Genomic DNA, 21102 nt, shown 5'->3' with positions numbered 1-21102 from the left:
GTTGGTTCAGTGGGTTGTGTAGGCTTCCTGGTGGAGGGGACTAGTGCCTGTGTTCTGGTGGATGAGGCTGGATCTTGTCTTTCTGGTGGGCAGGTCCACATCTGGTGGTGTGTTTTGGGGTGTCTGTGGACTTATTATGATTTTAGGCAGCCTCTCTGCTAATGGGTGGGGTTACGTTCCTGTCTTGCTAGTTGTTTGGCATAGGGTGACCAGCCCTGTAGCTTGCTGGTCGGTGAGTGAAGCTGGGTCCTGGTGTAGAGATGGAGATCTCTGGGAGATTTTCGCCATTTGATATTATTATGTGGAGCTGGGAGGTCTCATGTGGACCAGTGTCCTGAAGTTGTCTCTCCCACCTCAGAGGCACAGCACTGACTCCTGGCTGCAGCACCAAGAGCCTTTCATCCACACAGCTCAGAATAAAAGGGAGAAAAAGTAGAAAGAAAGAAAGAAGGGAAGAAAGAAAGAAAGGAAGGAAGAAAGGAGGGAGGGAGGAAGGAAGGAAAGAAGGAATGAAGGAAGGAAAGAAAGAAGATAAAATAAAATTTATTAAAATAAAAAATTATTAAGAAAAAAATTGTTTTTAAAGAAAATACAAACAAACAAAAAACAACAACAAAAAAACAGACGGATAGAACCTTAGGACAAATGGTGGGAGCAAAGCTATACAGACAAAATCTCACACAGAAGCATACACATACACACTCACAAAAAGAGGAAAAGGGGAAAAAATAAATCTTGCTCTCAAAGTCCACCTCCTCAGTTTGGGATGATTCATTGTCTATTCATGTATTCCACAGATGCAGGTACATCAAGTTGATTGTGGAGCTTTAATCTGCTGCTTCTGAGGCTGCTGGGAGAGATTTCCTTTTCTCTTTGTTCTCACAGCTCCCGGTGCTCAACTTTGATTTTGGCCCCGCCTCTGCGTGTAGGTTGCTGGAAGGCGTCTGTTGTTCGGTCAGATAGGACAGGGTTAAAGGAGCAGCTGCTTCGGGGACTGTGGCTCAATAAGGCCGGGGGGAGGGAGAGGCATGGAGTGCAGTGCCTGAGGCACGCCGTGCATTCTCCCGGGGAAGTTGTCCCTGGATCCTGGGACCCTGGCAGTGGTGGGCTGCACAGGTTCCCCGGAAGGGGTGTGTGGATAGTGACCTGTGCTCACACACAGGCTTCTTGGTGGCGGCAGCAGCAGCCTTAGCGTCTCATGTCCATCTCTGGTGTCCGCGCTTTCAGCCACAGCTTGCGTCCGTCTCTGAAGCTCCTTTAAGCAGTGCTCTTAAACCCCTCTCCTCGTTTACCAGGAAACAGAGAGGGAAGAAAAAGTCTCTTGCCTATACGGCAGGTCCAGACTTTTCCCCGGACTCCCTCCCGGCCAGCCATGGTGCACTAACCCCTTGCAGGCTGTGTTCTCGCCGCCAACCACAGTCCTCTCCCTGCGCTCCGACCAAAGCCTGAGCCTCAGCTCCCAGTCCCGCCCGCCCCGGCGGGTGAGGAGACAAGCCTCTCGGGCTGGTGAATGCTGGTCAGCACCAATCCTCTGTGCGAGAATCTCTCCACTTTGCCCTCCACACCCTGTTGCTGTGCTCTCCTCCGCGGCTCTGCAGCTTTCCCCCTCCGCCTCCCTCAGTCTCCACCCGCGAAGGGGCTTCCTAGTGTGTGGAAACCTTTCCTCCTTCACAGCTCCCTCCCACTGGTGCAGGTCCCATCCCTATCCTTTTGTCTCTGTTTATTTTTTTCTTTTGCCCTACCCAGGTACGTGTGGACTTTCTTACCTTTTGGGAGGTCTGAGGTCTTCTGCCAGCGTTCCGTAGGTGTTCTGTAGGGGCTTTTCAACGTGTAGATGTATTTCTGGTGTATATGTGGGGAGGAACATGATCTCCGCGTCTTACTTTTCTGCCATCTTCCCCTCGTCCCCCTGTCTCTGAAATTTTTATATATGATTCAGTGTAAAAACATTTATTTATATTAAAAATCTCATAGTAGTACATGATCTTGGTAGCCCGTGAAATAATGTAAAGATTTGTGATTAAAAAGTTAATACTAAAAAAAATTAAAAAAAAAAAAAGTTAATACTTTCCCAAGGAGCCAGTATTACCAGTCTTATATATTTTTTCACCTCTATTTGTCTGCTCAAACACAGACTTACAGATTTATATGCATAGGTAATTCATATTATAGGTGTTTTAAAGACTTATTCTGAATATATCACAAACACAAAGTGGTATTATATATGTAAATGTATAATTTACATTTACAAAGGTACAAATGTATACATACATTTACAAAGGTAGACTTTTATGAGTATCACCAAGCTTAAGGAATAGAATATTACCATAAGCCTGTGTATATCTATCCTCGGTCAGACATTTATCCCATTTCCAGGCGTAGAGATAACCCCATCTTCAATTTTATGTTTATTATACCTTTTCTTGAGTCTTTATTATTTTTTACTGTGCTCTTTATTTTTTACTGTGCTTTACTCCTTTGTTATTTACATTGTGTAATATCAATATATGACAGTAGTACGTATACTGAGTGCTTACAATTAAAATGGACCAGTTACTATTCTGATTCCTTTACATATGTTTCCATTTAATCCTCACAAAATATCCTATCACAAAGAGCTTTTGTCCTCGTCCTAACAATAAGAAACACTTATGCACAAAGATAGTATAACACTTGTCCAATTTCATTAAGTGGTGGCCAAATTATAAATAAAAGTAAGGAAATTATTACTGAAATAATGGTGCTGTCTCTAAGGAGATGGTGTGGGGGATGTGATCAGGAGGGGGGGTGTGGCTCAAAGCTGAGAGCTGGGTAGGGTGAGCCTTTATTGTATGCTGGAGCAGACTGGTGCCACCACCAATTATTAGATATTTGATGAGATGGTTGTCAAACCATTGGTGGTGTGAACTTGAAATCAGTCATGGAGGGAGTATTTATTTACTGCATATGATATAAATCAGGACCTCACCCTCCACTCTGCGCAGCTCCTTTACCTACACACCAAGGGTTGATAGGTTTCTCTGCCAAGCTGCTGTCAGTGTTCAGTTTCGTGACCTAAGAAGTTGTTATACAGGTGTTCATCTTATAATAATTCATTAAGTTGTAAATGTATATCTTCTGTATGTGTACTATATTTCACAATGAAAATATTAAAAAAAACAAAAATAATAGCAAGTTTTGGTAAGGAGGGAAAGAGTACTTTGTACACTATTGACAGGAGTAGGGCAACAAATGTAGAAATGGGAAAGAGATTTCTTTCCCAAGAGTAGATAAAATGGATTAAGGGCTAATTTGTTTTGATGTGTAATAATCTACACGTAAATATTTGTGGAGTGAATAAGCAGATGCTATAAATTATACATAAAAGGATTATAGATTAAAACTTATACAGAAGCTATATAAATCTGGGTTGCTTCAAGTAAGGCTTGATGTTTAAGGACTTCATGGTTCAAGCTATGTTTCTTAAAGGTATAATTTCATTACTGCATATTATATATTACATATATATCATGGCATATTCTCATTTTTATTGGTAATTAAATATTTGCACTTATTTACTTTGAAATTTAGGTGTTCTATTGGAAATGATATGTACACTGTAACTGTTCATGCTTATTTCATTTATTGACTCAAGCATTTATTGAGTGTCATAATAATATGTATTTTGTGTATATAAGTGTCATAGAAGAAAAAAGCTTCAAACCAAATAATTACGTAGAGTGTCACTTTTCTATGGTTTGTTCTATAATGTGCGGATGAAAATGGAGAATGATTTTAAATATAGACAGGTAAGAAGAAGGTGGAAGAAATATTGGGAAAACTTGGATTTGAGGGGGAAAAGGGAACCTATTAAGTTAATAAAAGTACGGAAATGTATCCATGTAAAGACCTGATATTATTTATTTATCAATGAATAGTAATATAATTTTTAAAAAGTAATTCTTTCCCGCAAATCTGACATTTAGTAAAAAATTTGAAATTGCCAAAAATCTGAAAATAATATTTGTATTCTCTATTATTGAAATTGTACAGAATTAATACTAAGAAATATGATAATTATAATGAATATAACTTAAAGTATTCCATAATATCACAACATAATTGCATTAAGCTTATTATTAAGTAATAATAATGAGGGGTTTTATTGTTTGTTGTTTCTTTTTATTTTCTGTTTTATTCTAGATGGTCCCCGGCCATCACAAAAAGAAATTATATCACTACGGGCATTTATGTTACTTTTCCTGAAACAGCTTATATTAAAGGTAAAACAGTTTTATGTAATTCAAAATTGCAGTATATTACATGAAAAGAATGTTTTGGCAGAGTTTAAATCATTATTGTAAAATTAGTTTTACAACCTTTAATTCATGAATTGCTTTCAATATTCTGTAAATCTTAGTATTAACTTTTGTTGAACTTCACTTTGTGCTAATACTCTGAGGTGTTCTATCCTAAGGGGTGTAGCAGAAATAGACAAGGAACATATATACATAAAAATTGAGCATGAAGATTTCATTTTAGAAAATGATCTGTGTTCCTGTTTGAGAAGACTTATATATTTTTATCATATTAGGATTTTTAAAAGATTAAGATAAATAGAAAATAAAGGTAAAATGCACAGCAATTAATATTGTAAAGTTTTATGGTAATTTGCATTATTTTAAGAAAAGAATACATGTTTAGAAAATAGTAATATTAATATATTTAGATGATCAAAATATAATTTTTATAGTAAAGTCAGTCAAACATTAGCAACTTTAGAAGAATAGGTACAATTTTCTAAATATGTACTTATTTACCTTGAAATAATATAGTCTATGAATTATGAAGTATCTAGATATTTTAATTAAAGCATCACTGCTTTTAAGTTGTCCATATTTTATTTTGAAGTGATCATTTTGATGGCTGTCTTTAATTAAAGTTTTAATTTTAAATTAATTAATTTTTAAAAAAATTAGGATCGAGGGGTCAAGGAAGATGAACTTCAGAGTATATTAAATTACCTGCTTACAATGCATGAGGTAGGACATGGTCTGGGTCTTCTATTTTAATAATTTTATTCAATGCGTTAGAAAACATTTATAACTAAATAAATATTGCTGATCCTTATTATGCAGGATGAAAATATTCATGATGTGTTACAGTTACTAGTGGCTTTAATGTCAGAACACCCAGCCTCAATGATACCAGCGTTTGATCAAAGAAATGGAATAAGGTATGTTTATAATATTAGTGCTATTAGTAGGCTTTAATTGAGTACAGCTGTGCTTCCCAGAATAATCCCTATTGAGTTAACTTTTGAGTGTATATAGCAAAATCTTACACATAAGAAGGGAATAGATGGAGAAAGCTGTTATTAATCTTCTAATACTCAAGGGAACTGATCAAGTGTATAGAAAATGGGTCTCAGGTCTCAAGAAGAGTAATTATATTGTTGTTGCTGTAGTAAAGACATTTTAAGTAGTGGGAAGAGCAAATATTTTGGCAAGAAGATGAGAGAGCATGGTATATTTCGACAAAAGAGAGTTCAAGAAAAGTCTATGAGTTTAGACTCAAGAGCTAGATAGTGGCCAGGTTTGAAAGATCCATATAATGGTAAGAAGTTCAGATTTTATTTTATTGGTGATGAAAACTAAAGAATTTTGAATACACAGCTGATTTGCTCAGATTTCCATTTTGCTAGATTTACAATCAGCAGTGTGGAAAATGAGTTGGAGATAGATAAAACTGATGTAGCAAGATCAGTAGAGAGATTATTTTATTCATCAGTGTTAGAGATGACGAGCTAGGACAGTGGCAGTATGATGAGAATGATGGAGATGAAATATTTTGGAACAAGAAGCCAAATTTGAAAACTAACTTTACTTATGGTGATTGTAAAGTAATTATGTAGATAAGTAAAACATAGTTTCTTGGTTAATATTCTTATTAACTTAAACCTAAAACCTAGCCCCTTAAGGAGTCTCCCTTATTATTTTTCTGGAGTCTGAGTTATTTGAATAAATAAGAAATCTAGGTTATGCCATGTGTACCTCAGTGAACTTCCACAGGTTATAAAAAGAGTTTGGAAATAATATATTATTAAATGTCAAGGGACTTTATTAGTGCTTCTTTTACTTGGCCATTTATATCAGCAAATAACAACTTTCTAGTCTTGAAGGACTTTCTTTTCAAATCAGAGAAGCAATCACTTTATTTCTATGTGGATATCTAACTTGTGACACCACTCTTACCTTTGAGTTTACAACCCATTGGGTTGCTAATCTATTTAAATAAGAAGATTGTACATTTAATTATTAACAACTACAAATATATTTTATTGTGAGGTTGAACTGTATGAAATTGCTGAAAACTTAAGTGACTTTACCAAATAAAGGCAATTTCATATGGCTCAACCTAATGATATAATACAAACAATTACACTCATTCTCCTTAAATTATATTTAGATTGAACACTTAGTATCCTGGAACTTAGATCCTAGTACCTGCTTCTTTTATTATATTAACTGATTAATTAAGAAATCAATTAAAAATATACTCATTACCCTTATGAATGATACCAACCTTCGATTGGTTAATATGGTGAAATGCAAAAATAGAATCCTGCTTTCCTTGACACACTGGAAATAATGATCTTACGAGAGAGTGCTATTTGGTAAGCTCTTTAGAGGACTGAAATAGTATCTTAACTGTATAACATGAAAAGATTGAGCACAATAAGTACAAAGGCCTTGTTGCTCATGGTTGACACCAGCTGAACATGTCACATTGTTACCAGTGTGTTCAAAACAATCACAAACGTGGAAAATGTGCTGCTTTAGTTTTTCCACTTAAAAAGAATGTAGAGGATGTAGGCTCTGGTTTAGAATATGGAAAAAATAGGCTTATTAGATATAAAATTTTAAATTCTGTACCCTAGAAAATAGATACTAAAGGGTGACAGTTATGTATGGGGAAATTTTTGATTAATTATAATTCAAGCATGCTAAGAAATGAACACAAAGAATGAACTTAATTTAATTCTGTTAATATTTTAACTGGACTTAAGGAAGACCTTGTGGTGATACTGACCTGAACATAAAAAAATGTAATATTTTTATATCTGAAAATCTTTAGAGAAAAGAATAGGTAATTTCTTTTTTCACATAGTTTAGATCATTTTCTGGCTGAATATAGTAAGCTGGGGCAAATGAATTAGGATTCACCTGTATTATTATATTGTAAGTAAACAGTCATTAATTGATTTGTCAGTAAATTTCCTATTCATACTTTATCTTGGGTTTTGTAAGAAATACTTGTCTGGTTGTGAAAAAAATCCTATGTAGCACAGATGTCTGATGGCCTTAGATGATTTCATATTTCAAATATTAAATCATAATTTCTGTTGATCTAAGGTGGATCTTATACCTTTTTACCCCTTTAACTCAGTTATTCCTAGAGAATAGGAATTCTGTGGGAGTTTCTGATTACATATCTGAGTATAGTCACATTTTTATGCTGTGAGGTTTTGTTTTGGTTTTCAAGATTGAAAACTGTTGAATGTTCTTTGTTATGATTTCCTGAATATTTCTTTGACATGTATAATTTTTCTATTGTCATATTTGTCTTTCTTTCATTACTGTTGTTGGTCCTTAAAAGTTCTGAAAATATATTTCAATGTAAATTTATATTCATTTAAGAACTTGAGGGTTTTGCAAAACACTATCTTCTGAAGGAAATAATCACTGTAGAGTTTACTTCTTCTCATAATGTATTCTTCAGTAGTATAATTTTTAAAAAGTATTATCAACAATGTATTATTTTATTTTTTAAAGTCTAAGTTACTTTAAATAAAATAGATGTCATTAACTTTCAGTTATTTGTTCCCCTCTGTTAATGTCACTGAAGTGAAAGGAAAATCATACTGCATCTTCTCTTACCTGTTTTTGTGTTCAGACTATATTACTTCACTTCAAAATATAAAATGGCATTTTAAGTTTTACAAAGATATTTAATAGAATAAAGCACACCCTAATTTTATAGTCACCACAGCCACCGTCAGAGAACCTTCTTAAATTGTAGAATTAGTTGCAAAAGAATGTAGTTATTATTGTCCCCTTCTACCTTATAGAAAAAATATTTGTTTTTATTTTTTGAAAAAAATGAGATAAAAATTTTGAAGTACATATAAGTATTATAATGAATATATCCCTGCTGTTATATAGGATTTGAAGTGACTGTGTAAGTTAGGTCATGTGTTAGTTTATTGTAGAAACACACTAGGGTAGGAACCAAGAATTGGAAATCTATGAAGAAACAAGTTTGCTTCTTCTGCGACTTCCTGTATAGCTGCTTTATTCCTTCTGTATATAGACTAACCTTTGTGAACAAAACAAGGCTGTCCTATAGTTTCTCTTTTAAATCATTTCCTAATTCAAGAGCCCAACAAAGACTAGATATTGTTTCTCAGAACTCATTCCAAATTCTCAGAAAAGAAAAATAATTCAGCAGGTAGGTACCCATGGTCCGTTTAGCCATAACCAAGAAAAAAGGTCATTAAGTACGAATGTCAGGGGAAACTCAAATAGAAGAGGAAATGTGGCTTAACTAAGCATGGATCTTAAAATTGAAAGTGTTGTTTAGTGTGCTGGGAGGAAATACTTATGAACAACCAATCACACTGTCCTTTTGAGGATGTATTTGAAGTCCAAATTTAAAGAAATTTAATGTGCTTATTTCCAACTTTTTCAAAGAATTTTAAAAACCTGAGAGGTCTTTTATGTTTTATATATTTATAGTTTATTTTAAAGTATATAGTGCTTATATTTTTAATATTCGTAAGTGCTCAAAATATCATTTATTTCTATATATTTTAGGGTAATCTACAAACTATTGGCCTCTAAAAGTGAAAGTATTTGGGTTCAAGCTCTGAAGGTTCTGGGATACTTTCTGAAGCATTTAGGTCACAAGTAAGTTGATGTTTTTCACAATGAATTGTAGAAATATCTACTGAAACTGTATTTCTACTAGGTTTGTAACACGTGAATTTGACTGGAATGATCTTACAATAGAAAATAATAACTTCTTGTGGTAAAAGTTGTAAAAATATTTTGTGAAAGAATCGTTTTTTTTGTTTGTTTGTTTGTTTTTTGCTGTACGCGGGCCTCTCACTGTTGTGGCCTTTCCCGTTGCGGAGCACAAGCTCCGGACGCGCAGGCTCAGCGGCCATGGCTCATGGGCCCAGCCGCTCCGCGGCATGTGGGATCTTCCCGGACTGGGGCACGAACCCGTGTCCCTTGCATTGGCAGGCGGACTCTCAACTACTGCGCCACCAGGGAAGCCCCAGAAAGAATGGTTTTTAATAGTAGTTTATAGAACAAAATCACATTTAAGTAATATGGTTTATTCCTGTTGGCCTATTGGAAAGAAAATATTGTTCTTTTAAGGATATAATAAAATATTTCATCAAATAAAATAAAACACATAGGGATATGATTTCAAAGAAAACTTGCTTGACACAGGGAAATTGAGGTCTCCCTGAGACCTACTCTTTTGCTCACATGCTAAGTCAGTATTTAATGTCTGTCTGTATTCTTTTCTAACGTTGAGGCTTATTGTGATTTGAAGATCCTATAATATCTCTTTTTTCACCCAAAGTCCAGAATTTAGATGCTTTTAAAAATCACCTGCTGATATAATGAATGTTTTCCATACTGTGTTGTCCTGTGCATGAATAGTCTTGTATAAATCCATTTTCTATACAAATGAGCCCAGGAAAGTAGTACTGCCGTTTAGTAATGATAGGTGGGGTTCCTCTCAGAACTTTAGAATTGCTAATTTTTTTTGGTATTTTGATTTACCAAGAGTTTATCGGTAACACTGATGAAAACTGCACAACATTCAGGTAAAACATCTCTAACATGCTAAATAGTCTAGAAGAGTAGATATTATTTTCATTTTGGTACCAAATCAGTGCTTTTTAGAGAAAGAGTAGTTCAACAAAACCAGGATTGTAGAAAAGAGTAATATGCATCTGAGGAACTATAAGTGTACTAGGTGATAGAATACTGCGAGTGAGAGCATATGCACCATTAACAAGAAGAGATAATGATCACTCATGTAACTTTGGTTAAGTAAAGGAAATTGACTGGGAATAATTAATAAAGGATTCTAACCCTATATGCAAGTTCTTAAAAATTGTCAAGAAAACACATTTTAAAATATAGAAATGTGGAAAAGATAAACAAAACTAACCAGTACATGAAGAACAGTCACTGGAAAATACTGCTATGGAGTACACAATAAGTTTGATTAAAAACTTGACCATAAGTTTAAAAAGTAAGAAATAAATGAATTGCTTCTGAGAAAGGGCAGCTACTAAACAGAATTTCAAGAAGTTGAAAGAACTGGTAGAATATCACTGAAATGTTGAATCATGAGCTAAGAAAATTTTGAAAAAAATTGGTGGAAAAAACTACCACACAAAAATGGAATTGGAAGACACTCAAGGAAGAGAAACTGTGGATAACATAGTAAGATACACAGAAGATAAAAATGAAAACAAAGCAAATAATGTGTGTGGATGAATATATGAGTGTTCAGAAGGATTAAAGAGAAAATGATTGATACAGAAGGCACAGAAATTCCAAAAATGGCATAAATGGAGTTTCCAAATAAGAAAAGCAGACAATGTAACTAAACAAATATTTAAAGCTGTAATTCATTGAGGTCCTAATATAGATTTTGCCATCAGTATTAAAAGGGCATACTTGTGTACCAGGAAAAATTTTCCTGAAATGGTCAGTATGAAAGTGTATACTATTGGATTTAAATATAAGTAAAAAAAAAAAAAAGTTCTTTTTTCAGCAGTGCACAAATTAAAGGAGAAAGATTGTCTGGCCTTAGACTTCTCTATGACAACTTTCAATATAGAAAATGTAGATACTCAAGTGAAGAAAATGGAAGCCAAAGTATCCTTTAAATAAAAAGGGTGCTGCCAAACAATTTTTAACCGTATAAGGAACTGTTTTTCTGAATAATTCTTGAGAAAATTGCTGGGGGATTAAGTGCAGCCAATTAGGATTGACTGGACAGACTACAGCCAAGTACTACTGGTGAACACTGAATTAATTTAACAGTAAGACTAAGACAAGTGTTTGAATTAGAGTAACAGACTGGAATTCCCTTTTTGTATGCCCTAATAAGGTAGAAATGCTACCATTATAATGAATTGAGAAAGGACTAGGGAAAGGAGGCAAGTAGACAAAGTTCAGAGAGTCAAAGGATATCTATGTAAGCTGACAAATTAGAAACGCAGGCCTATTGAATAAAATTGGATGGCTTAAGAGAGAGGAAAATTTGAGTAAATATGCTGATTTTATCCTTGCTCAGAGTAGGGAAATACACTTCCTAAACACATAGAGGACTTCTTATTTCTTTACAGTTACAAAGATAAGCAGTTAAAACTGTAATGCTGACAAAATATTTAAAAACTATGATTAAAACTGAGAACAATACATGTAATGGAAGTTTTAAAAAAATCCATAAAATTTAGGAAGCATAACAAAATGTGACATATCGAACACCAAACATATCTGCTATAAAATAAATGTAAAAGTACTGAAAATAAAAGGATGAGTAAAACTATACTACATAAATACAAATGAAAAAAAAGCAGGAATCATGATCTTAATATTGGACAAATTAGAATTCAAGCCAAAAAAGCAGTAAACAATATAAACAAAGATACTTTATAACATTAAAAGTTGAAACTTTCATGAAACAGAAATTACAGGAGAAATAATCACTAATAGTTTAAAACATTAAAACAAATTTTAATTCACCCCAGTCCATAAAAAGGCAAAAGAGAGAGTAATCTAAATAATATGGTAAATCTGATTAATATAGCTTGAAGTTGGTACCATATTGATAAAGAATATAACTTCAAGTGCTCATGGAACATGCATGAAAATTTGACATGGTGTAGTAGGCATCAAAGAAAAATTCCAAAACATAGAGACAAAACAGGCAAGATTCTCTTGTTAACATGCAGTAAAATTAGAAAATAGGAACAAAATCAGAAACCAAAGTTTCTTCTACCTAGACATTTAAAATTTATTAAACGATTTTTGTGTCAAAGAGAAATGGACACTAAAATTGCAGAATTTTTAGAAAACAACTTCAGAAAACCTGTGGGAGACAGCTAAAGAAGTGCTTAGAGGATTATCATAGCTGTAGACCAATAGAAAAGAAATAGAGAAAAAAAGAATTAAAATGTAAAAGATAAAGAATAACAATAAATGGGAATAATAAATAGGAAAGTAGGAATTAATGATTTAGAAGACAATCATTTTAAAAATCATGATAGAAATGGATACATCACCATTAAGCAACTCAAGAAAGGGCAAAAGTATGAATGTACAAAATGATAATTTTCATAATTAATATAGAAACAGTAAATCAAAAGGATTTTACATGATAACTTTCATAGCTTTCCCTAGAAATTGATAAGACAACCCAGTAGAAAAATAGGCAAGGATATAAATGAACAGCTTGTAGAGGGAAATTACACGTGGCACATAAACATATGAAAAGAGCTGATTTCTTCTTGTAATAAGGGAAATATAATCTAAAACTAAAGTAAGACATCATTTTTCACACATTAGATGGATAGAAATATCAAAATTCAGCATCCACCTCTGTTAGCAAGGTTGTGGGAACAGCAAGCATCTCACACATTGCTAACTGGAGCATAAATTAGTATAACCCTACGTGTAGTGCAATTTATTAATTTTGATCAATGTCTGTCAAAATTACGAATACATATACTTTTTAACCCACTAGTTCATCACTTGCACATATGTGAAATGATGGCTATTCAGAGTTATTCATTGTTGTTTTGTTTATAATAGTAAATGTTACAAGAAATCTTAAATTTCTATTAATAGAGGATTTGTTAATAAGTTATAGTTCATTTATTAAATAGAGTACTATGCAGTTATAAACAAAACCAATGAGATAACTATATATACAGATATCACAGCTATATTGTTAAAAGATTATAAAAATAGTATAGATGGGTATGTATTAATGCTATTTTTGTATAAAGAAGAGAATATGAGAATATAATACTTATATTTGTAGTGAGAAAGTCTAGTAGAATTCATAAGAAATAAGAAATCAAGAACAGTGGCTTCTAATGGGGCGTTGGTAGAAACAAAGATGGATGTAGATCATGTAAATATTTTAATCATGTGAATGTTACATATTGAAACACTTTTTCAACAAAAAATTGTTTGAAAAACTATAAATATAAAAAGCACCTTTAAAATCTTCAGAATTTTCAGTATTTATATTATTAATGGAGTTGGATTAAGTAAAATCAATGACCGATTAGTTAAAATGAGGAGTTATTTATTGGAGCAATGATGGAGCAAAGGACTAAGGCTAACACTGAAATTTAGTGTTAGTTTAACTGCTTACCTACACAATTCAAATGATTCCTATCAATGTGACTATGAAGTTAAATTTAGTTGTCAAAAAATAACACTTAAAAGAAAGCATGTACAGCTTGATGGTTAATAGAGATAACTGGTTGATAAAATACAAGTAGTTCATCGGCTTAAGTTGGGCTGCCTAGGTTTGGATCCTAGATTAGCCACATGTTTTCTGAGTGGTTTAGAAACATCTTTGAGTCTCAGTTTTTAACCCTATAAATGAGTGAAATCATACTGCTTCCCTCATTGAGTTTTAAGGATAAATGATGTAATAGTTGTAAAGAGGTCACAGTATATTGCTATATGTTAATTTAAATAGTTAACAAAAATGTAAGAGGTACAATTTGATGTGCAGTTTTGATAAAGGTAGAATATTTCTTCATTATAAGGTATCATAAATAGCTGACACCAAATATAAAAATGAAGCACTAGCAGTATTCAAACAGCAATCAGATGTTTCTACTATAACCTAATCATTACTAATAATTATTATTCAAGATTTGAAACAAAACACAATCAGTAGCAGGAAATAGGTGTCATTGTTTATAGGTAGTTTGATTATATATCTAAAAACCTAAGAGAAGGCCACCGCCACGACGTTGTGCCAGGATGGCTGCGAGGAGCCCACTGTTCATGGCTCACTGGCCCCGGGAGGGGATTTGGGGGGACATTCCTGGCAGCTGCTCAAACTGTTCGTTTTGGGGATCCTCCCTGTTTCTCCCTGCTTGGCACTGGCTGCCAACATACGCTTTTCCTTGGTGGAACGGAAACATTCATCTGGACGAGCTGACGAGCTCCAAGACTGACTAAAGGCAACATCTGGATGCAGTCGCCAGGAGTTCTGGTTACTTTGACCACATCTAGCAGAGATGCAGAAAGCCTTACCAAAAGGCCAGTGCATTCATTGTGAAGCTGCCCAACACTTTTAGCATACCTGGGGTCAGTTAGGAGGGCAAAATGTCCATGTGAGCAGGATGAGCTCACCCCATGCCTTTCAATGATCTCAAACATTTGCCATCTACCCCGGGACATGCAAAGTACCACCTACATGCGAATTGGATTTCTTGGATGTGGCGGGAGAAGGGGAGGAGAAGAACATGTTTCTACCATCTTTATGTAGTAAATAAGTAATAAGGAAAGACTACAGTCCATCTACTAGGGTGAAGTACAACTCCACTTACTCTGTGACTAAGCAAGTTATATAATATCGGCCTCACTCTCCTCGTTGGTAAAACAAAAATAATAATAGTACCTGCCTCATGAAGCTGTTGAATACTGATAAGATGACAAATGTAAAATGGCCACACCAAGTAACTTCTCAAAGAATGTAGGCTAAAAGAATTAAGTTATTTTACCATATTCTCTCTGTGTCTTCAACTTCTATGCAGAAAAGCCTCCTCCATTAAAAAACTTCAAACTTGATCTACGGTTCATCCTCACAACTAACCACATCTCCACTTCTTTGTTTTATTTTATTTTATTTTGATGTGGACCATTTTTAAAGTCTTTATTGAATTTGTTACAATATTGCTTCTGTTTTATGTTTTGGTTTTTTTGGCTGCAAGGCATGTGAGATCTTCTCTCCCTGACCAGGGGTTGAACCCCCACCCTGCTGCATTGGAAGGCAGGGGTCTTAACCACTGGACCACTGGGGAAGTCCCACCATCTCCACTTTTTTAAATGTCCAGTTCCTTGAAAGAGGAGTCTGCACGTGTGGTCCTGCCCTAGCTCCCATTCACGCTCACCACCTGCTCCCTCCCACACAATAAGTGATGAAGATCATTCATCAACAGCCCTTGACACCTGACTTGGAGTGTTTCCCAGGCTCCCCCACTGACATGCTGGACACAGGACTGGAGTGGGTCACTAGAATGTGGACAAACACTATATTTGCCACTTGTGAGCAGAAACTTTGAATGTGCTCACTTCCTTTACTTTGGCCTCTTTCATTCTTGTCTTCTTCCATGAGAACAGCATGGAAAAGAAAGGCTCCTGCTTTAGCCTGAGTCCTGGAATGAGAGGATGCCTTGAGCCCAGGAAAGCCCTCCAGAATTGCAGCCAAATCACAGGCTTCATTTCATTTCAGAAGACAAGAAATGTTTTATTCTGTTGGGAAAAAAAACAAAATCTAAGAGAATCATCTTTAAAACTGTTGAAACATGAGATATCACCCAAAGTCAGCATCTCATTTGTGTATGGAGGAGTCGTTTGATAGTGAATCTGAATTGGGTTCATGGATGAAGCTAATCTGAAGTCTGGGTGGGGTAGTCTCTTCTAACACTGAGTTTATAATTTCTGTAAGTACCTAGGATACAGGTTGGGAGATAATCCATACACTTTTAATTGTCAACTGAACTGGAGATAGGCTTGACATCTATCACAAATATTGAGAAGTCTGTTCTAAATAATATATGCAGCTATTCCCACCTCCTGAAGATGGAACTTAAATCCCCTCTCCTTGAGTGAGGGATGGACTTACTGGCTAACTTCCAAAGAATAGCAAAACTTGACTCTTTTTCACTATTGAATAAGGTTAACATCACCAGTCATATGTCATGTTGATATGTATTCCCTGATGTAATATGATGAGAAGGGCACTTCATCTCTGTGACACTCTTCTAAAACATAAATAACCTCAGTCTAATCGTGAGAAAACATCATACACCCCCAGATTGAGAGACAGTCTACAAAATACTTAACCAATACTCTTCAAAACTGTTAAAAGGCATGAAAAACAAGGGATGGGAAACTGCTACAAACCAGAGAAGTCTAAATGTAAAGTGGTATTCTGGACTGGATCCTGAACAGAAAAAAAGGTCATGGTGAAATCTAAATAAAGTCTGTAGCTTAATTAATAATATTGTACTTATGTTGATTCTTAGTTTTGACATATGTACCATGATTAGGTAAGACGTTAACATATGCGGAAGCTGGGTGAATTATATATGGGAACTCTCTGTACTATCTTTTCAACTTTTCTGTAACTCTTAAAATTTTCCAAAATAAAAAGACATATAAAGTTGAGAAACCCTACCTTTGATATATGCTTGAATAGAAAGCCAAACTGTTCCTTCATGGAGGTGGCTTAATTACAGTTATTCGCAGAACAGAATTCTAACAAATGGTTCAAACAGATGATCAGAATGCCCAATGCTATACCATACTAAAACTATAATAATTTTAGCTTCTAAAAATTTTAAAGCACATACTATTTAATGTTTACTGTGGAAATAAAAATTTCTCAACCAAGTATGTTTGTTTAATGTCTTAACTTCGAACAATGTAACTTCTGGATGAATTCTCCAAGATAATCACACTCTAAAAGGCACTGTTGGGCTTCCCTGGTGGCACAGTGCTTAAGTGCCTGCCAGTGCAGGGGACACAGGTTCGAGCCCTGGTCTGGAAAGATCCCATATGCCGTGGAGCAACTAAGCCGGTGTGCCACAACTAATGAGCCTGCACTCTAGAATCCGTGAGCCACAACTACTGAGCCCACGTGCCACAACTACTGAAGCCTGCACACCTAGAGCCCGTGCTCCGCAACAAGAGAAGCCACCACAATGAGAAGCCCGCACACAGCAATGAAGAGTAGCCCCCGCTTGCTGCAACTAGAGAAAGTCTGCGTGCACCAATGAAGACTCAGTGCAGCCATAAATAAATAAATAAATAAATAAATTTAAAAAGCACTGTTGGTAGTTACATGAATAAACATGCTATTAGTTGTTTGTTATAGGCCTGTTACATGTTGACAGTTGTTTAACCTAATAGTGTCTTTCATTTTTGGACTAGCTGAAATTAGTCTAGTTTATCTGGCAGAGCCAGTTGTCTGTTAGTTAAAGGTAGTGGTGCAGATTCTGGGGATACAGCAGTTCAAAAAGAAAGCTTCCTCCTCATCTACTCTCAACTCCAAGCTATTTGGCTCTCTTCTGCCAAAATGTTGGCTCTTGTGTGTACAAATGAGTCTTGATGTTCTGTTGGGGTACCAGTAGAGAAAAATGGCAACTCATGAGGGATTTTTTCTCTCCCATGGGAATGACAAACAGGTGAAGAATTATGTTAGCAGCCTAAGGTAAAGACTAAAAAGCAGCAAATTTTAAGAGATGTTTTGATCTCAGCTATCTCTGCCTCCCATTCTCTCTCCTCTCCTCTGTCTCTGTCTTCCAAGGAATATTAACATTGGCTTCTATTTAAGTTACCACCAGAATGCCAAGAGGTACCTGAATTGATGGGATGAATTTTCCCTGTCCTGAAGTTGTGGGAGTGTAAGGATATTGGAGTGCTAGGATGCTGGCTTCAGGACTTACAGCATGCTAAGTTTTGTACTACAGATCAGTGTGCTTAGAGGGATCTTTGCCTTACAACACCTGCAGGGATCTCATCATTTAAAATTCATAGTAGGGAGATCTAAGTGCAACAGTGTGAAAATGGAAGATAACAACTCAGTTGAAGGGGCATAGCAACCAGAGACAGGAGATAAGAATCATCAAATTATGTACTCAATGAAATAGAACTAGTGTGGAAGCTATCGTGGAACCTTTGAATTTTACCTTTAAAAAGTGCATCTGAGATTCAAGTAGAGCACCAAAGGTGACATTCTGCCTCTTTATATCATTATTTTTCCCTATTCACCCAAATTAGTGAACTGGAAGATCTCAAAGCATGGACCAAAAACATAAAATGAGAAACTATATAAAGGCATAGGAGACTTAACATGTGACTAATAAGAATAATTGGAGAAGAAAAACAATGGGTAAAACAAGATATCCTGAAACACTTTATATTACTGAGAACTTAGAAATGTTGGGTAAAATATAGCAAAATTCCTTTCAGATGTATAGCTGGGTATACAAAAGTAAGGGGCATTCTCATATGTCAAAAATGAAGATCAAACGTAATAGAAGTTATAATTCTTAAGAAACAAGATCATATTGAAACTAACCATTAAGCTTTTAAACAGATAATCAGAAGTAACTTCTGGAAATGAAAAGGCACTAACTAAAATTAACAGCTCCATGGGCATGTTAAACAGTTTATACAGAAATTAAGAAAGAATTGGTGAACTAGAAGAAATGAAGAAACTATGTAAAAGCATCACCAAGAGACAAAGATGATAAATAGGAAAGAAGGTTAAGGATATAGAGAAAGAATGAAAGATTTCATAGAATAAAATATCAATACCTAGGAATAAATTTAACCAAGGAGGTTGAAAGATCTTTACCAAGGAGGTTGAAAGATCTTTATACTGAAAACTGTAAGACATTGGTGAAAAAAAATGATGAAGACACAAACAAATGAAAAGATATACCATGCTCATGGATAGGAAGAAACAATGTTGTTAAAATGTCCATACCAACCAAAGTGATCTACATATTTAATGCAATTGCTATCAAAATGCCAATGGCATTTTTCACAGAAATAGAACAAATAATTCTAAAATTTGTATGGAACCACAAAAGACCCTGAATAGCCAAAGCAATCTTGAGAAAGAACAAAGCTGGAGACATCACACTTCCTGATTTTAGATTATGATCCAAATTTACAGTATTCAAAACAGTGTGGTCTTAGCATAAAAACAGACACATAAATCAATGGAATAAAATAGCCCAGAAGTACACCCACACATATATGGCCAATACTTTATGACAAAGGAGCCAAGATATACAGTGAGGAGGAATAATCTTTTCAATAAATGATGTTGGGAAAACTGGACAGCCACATGCAAAAGAAGGAAACTGGAACTCTAGCTTACATATTAGATAAAAATTAACTCAAAATGGATTAAAGACTTGAACATAGCACCTGGAAACAGGGGGTAAGCTCCTTGACATCATTCTTGGCAATGATATTTTGGATTTGACAACAAAAGCAAAAATAAACAAGTGATTATATCAATCTAAAAAGTTTCTGCACAGCAAAGGAAAGTCAACAGTATGAAAAAGCAACCTACTGAATGGGAGAAAATATTTGCAAATCATTTCTCTGATAAGCTATTAATATATAAAATATATAAAGACTTCATACAACTTAGTAGCAAACAAGCAATCCAATTAAAAAATGGGCAGAGGATCTGAATAGACATTTTTCCAAGGAAGACATACAGCAGGTACATGAAAACATGCTCAGCATAACTAATGCAAGTCTAAGCCACAATGAGATATCACCTCATACCTGTTAGATTGGCTGTTATCAAAAAGAAAAGAGATAACAGTGAGGATATAAAGAAAAGGGAATCCATGTTCACTGTTGGTATGAATATAAATTGGTGCACCCACTATGGAAAACACTATGGAGAGTCCTCAAAAAATTAAAAATAGAACTACCATATAATCCAACATTGTCACTTCTGGGACTATATCCGAAGGAATTGAAATCACTATCTCAAAGAGATTTCTGTACCCCCATGTTCATTACAGCATTATTTACAAATAGCCAGGACATGGAAACAACCTAATTGTTCATTGACAGACGAATGGATAAAGAAAATGTAGATACTTAGATTGTAGTTTTCTCTGTTTCTATATATAAAATGGAATAATATCCAGCCATAAAAAGAAGGCAATCCTGTCATATGCCACAACTTAGATGGACCTTGAGGGCTCTATACTAAATGAAATAAATCAGACAAAGACAAATACTATATCATCTCACTTATGTGCGGAATCTGTAGAAACCAAACTCATAGAAACAGAGAAAAGATGGGGGTTTCCCATAACCTGCAGGGTAGAGACTGGGAGAAATGAGTGGATGTGGTCAAATGGTACAAGCTTCCAGTTGTAAGATAAATGAGGTCTAGAGCTGAAGTGTACAGCATGGTGACTATAGTTAACAATACTATATTGTATAGTATTTAAGAGTTGCTAAGAGAATAGATCTTAAACGTTTTCATCACAAGAAAAAAAATTTTGCAACTATGTAAGGTGATGGCATTAACTAAACTTGTGGTAATTATTTTGCAGTATATACATATATCAAAGCATTATGTTGTACATCTTAAACTAATGCTATGTTATATATCAATTACATCTCAATAAAACTGGGGAGGAGTGCAGCTGATAGGCAGTTGTAACAAATGTACCTCTCTGTTGGAGGGTGTTGATAGTGGGGAGAGGCCATACATACGTGGCATACATGGGGCCACCCAGGGGAATATGGGTAATCTTTGTACTTTCTGCTCGATTTTGCTGTGCACCTAAAACTACTCTGAAAAATAAAATCTGTTTAAAAGCATGTGTTGGGGGAGAAGCTGATAGGGAAATAAGAAACTAAAACAAAGTTTACTTGTTATTGGGCAGGGGGCAGTGTGAATGAGGAGGAAAGGGTATGAGTTGGGTTTGAAACTTCTCTGTATCTTTTTATGTCATCATTATTTTTTACCCAGGTAAAAGTATTACATATTTTAAAAACTGAATAATAAAAGCTGGCAGGGCTTCCCTGGTGGCACAGTGGTTGAGAGTCCTTCTGCTGATGCAGGGGACACGGGTTCGTGACCCGGTCTGGGAGGATCCCACATGCCGCGGAGCGGCTGGACCCGTGAGCCATGGCCGCTGAGCCTGTGCGTCCAGAGCCTGTGCTCCGCTACAGGAGAGGCCACAACAGTGAGAGGCCTGCGTACCGCAAAAAAAAAAAA

At 35.1% G+C, this 21102-nt stretch overlaps 1 protein-coding gene across 2 annotated transcripts in view; it reads left to right on the top strand.

Annotated features, from left to right (window-relative positions):
- The window catches only part of NBEA (neurobeachin), a 609882-nt gene that overhangs the window by 141844 nt on the left and 446936 nt on the right, over positions 1-21102 (top strand). For both annotated transcript variants that reach the window (XM_024755508.1, XM_024755505.1), the window contains 4 exons: positions 4183-4262; positions 4959-5021; positions 5118-5215; positions 8856-8948. In XM_024755508.1, coding sequence (XP_024611276.1) covers positions 4183-4262; positions 4959-5021; positions 5118-5215; positions 8856-8948 — 334 coding nt within the window. The remainder of the gene's footprint in view (positions 1-4182; positions 4263-4958; positions 5022-5117; positions 5216-8855; positions 8949-21102) is intronic.

The sequence above is a fragment of the Neophocaena asiaeorientalis genome, unplaced genomic scaffold, assembly GCF_003031525.2.
Source record: "Neophocaena asiaeorientalis asiaeorientalis breed wild unplaced genomic scaffold, Neophocaena_asiaeorientalis_V1.1 scaffold59, whole genome shotgun sequence".
Lineage (NCBI taxonomy): Eukaryota > Metazoa > Chordata > Mammalia > Artiodactyla > Phocoenidae > Neophocaena > Neophocaena asiaeorientalis.
This window is presented reverse-complemented; position numbering and strand designations above follow the sequence as displayed.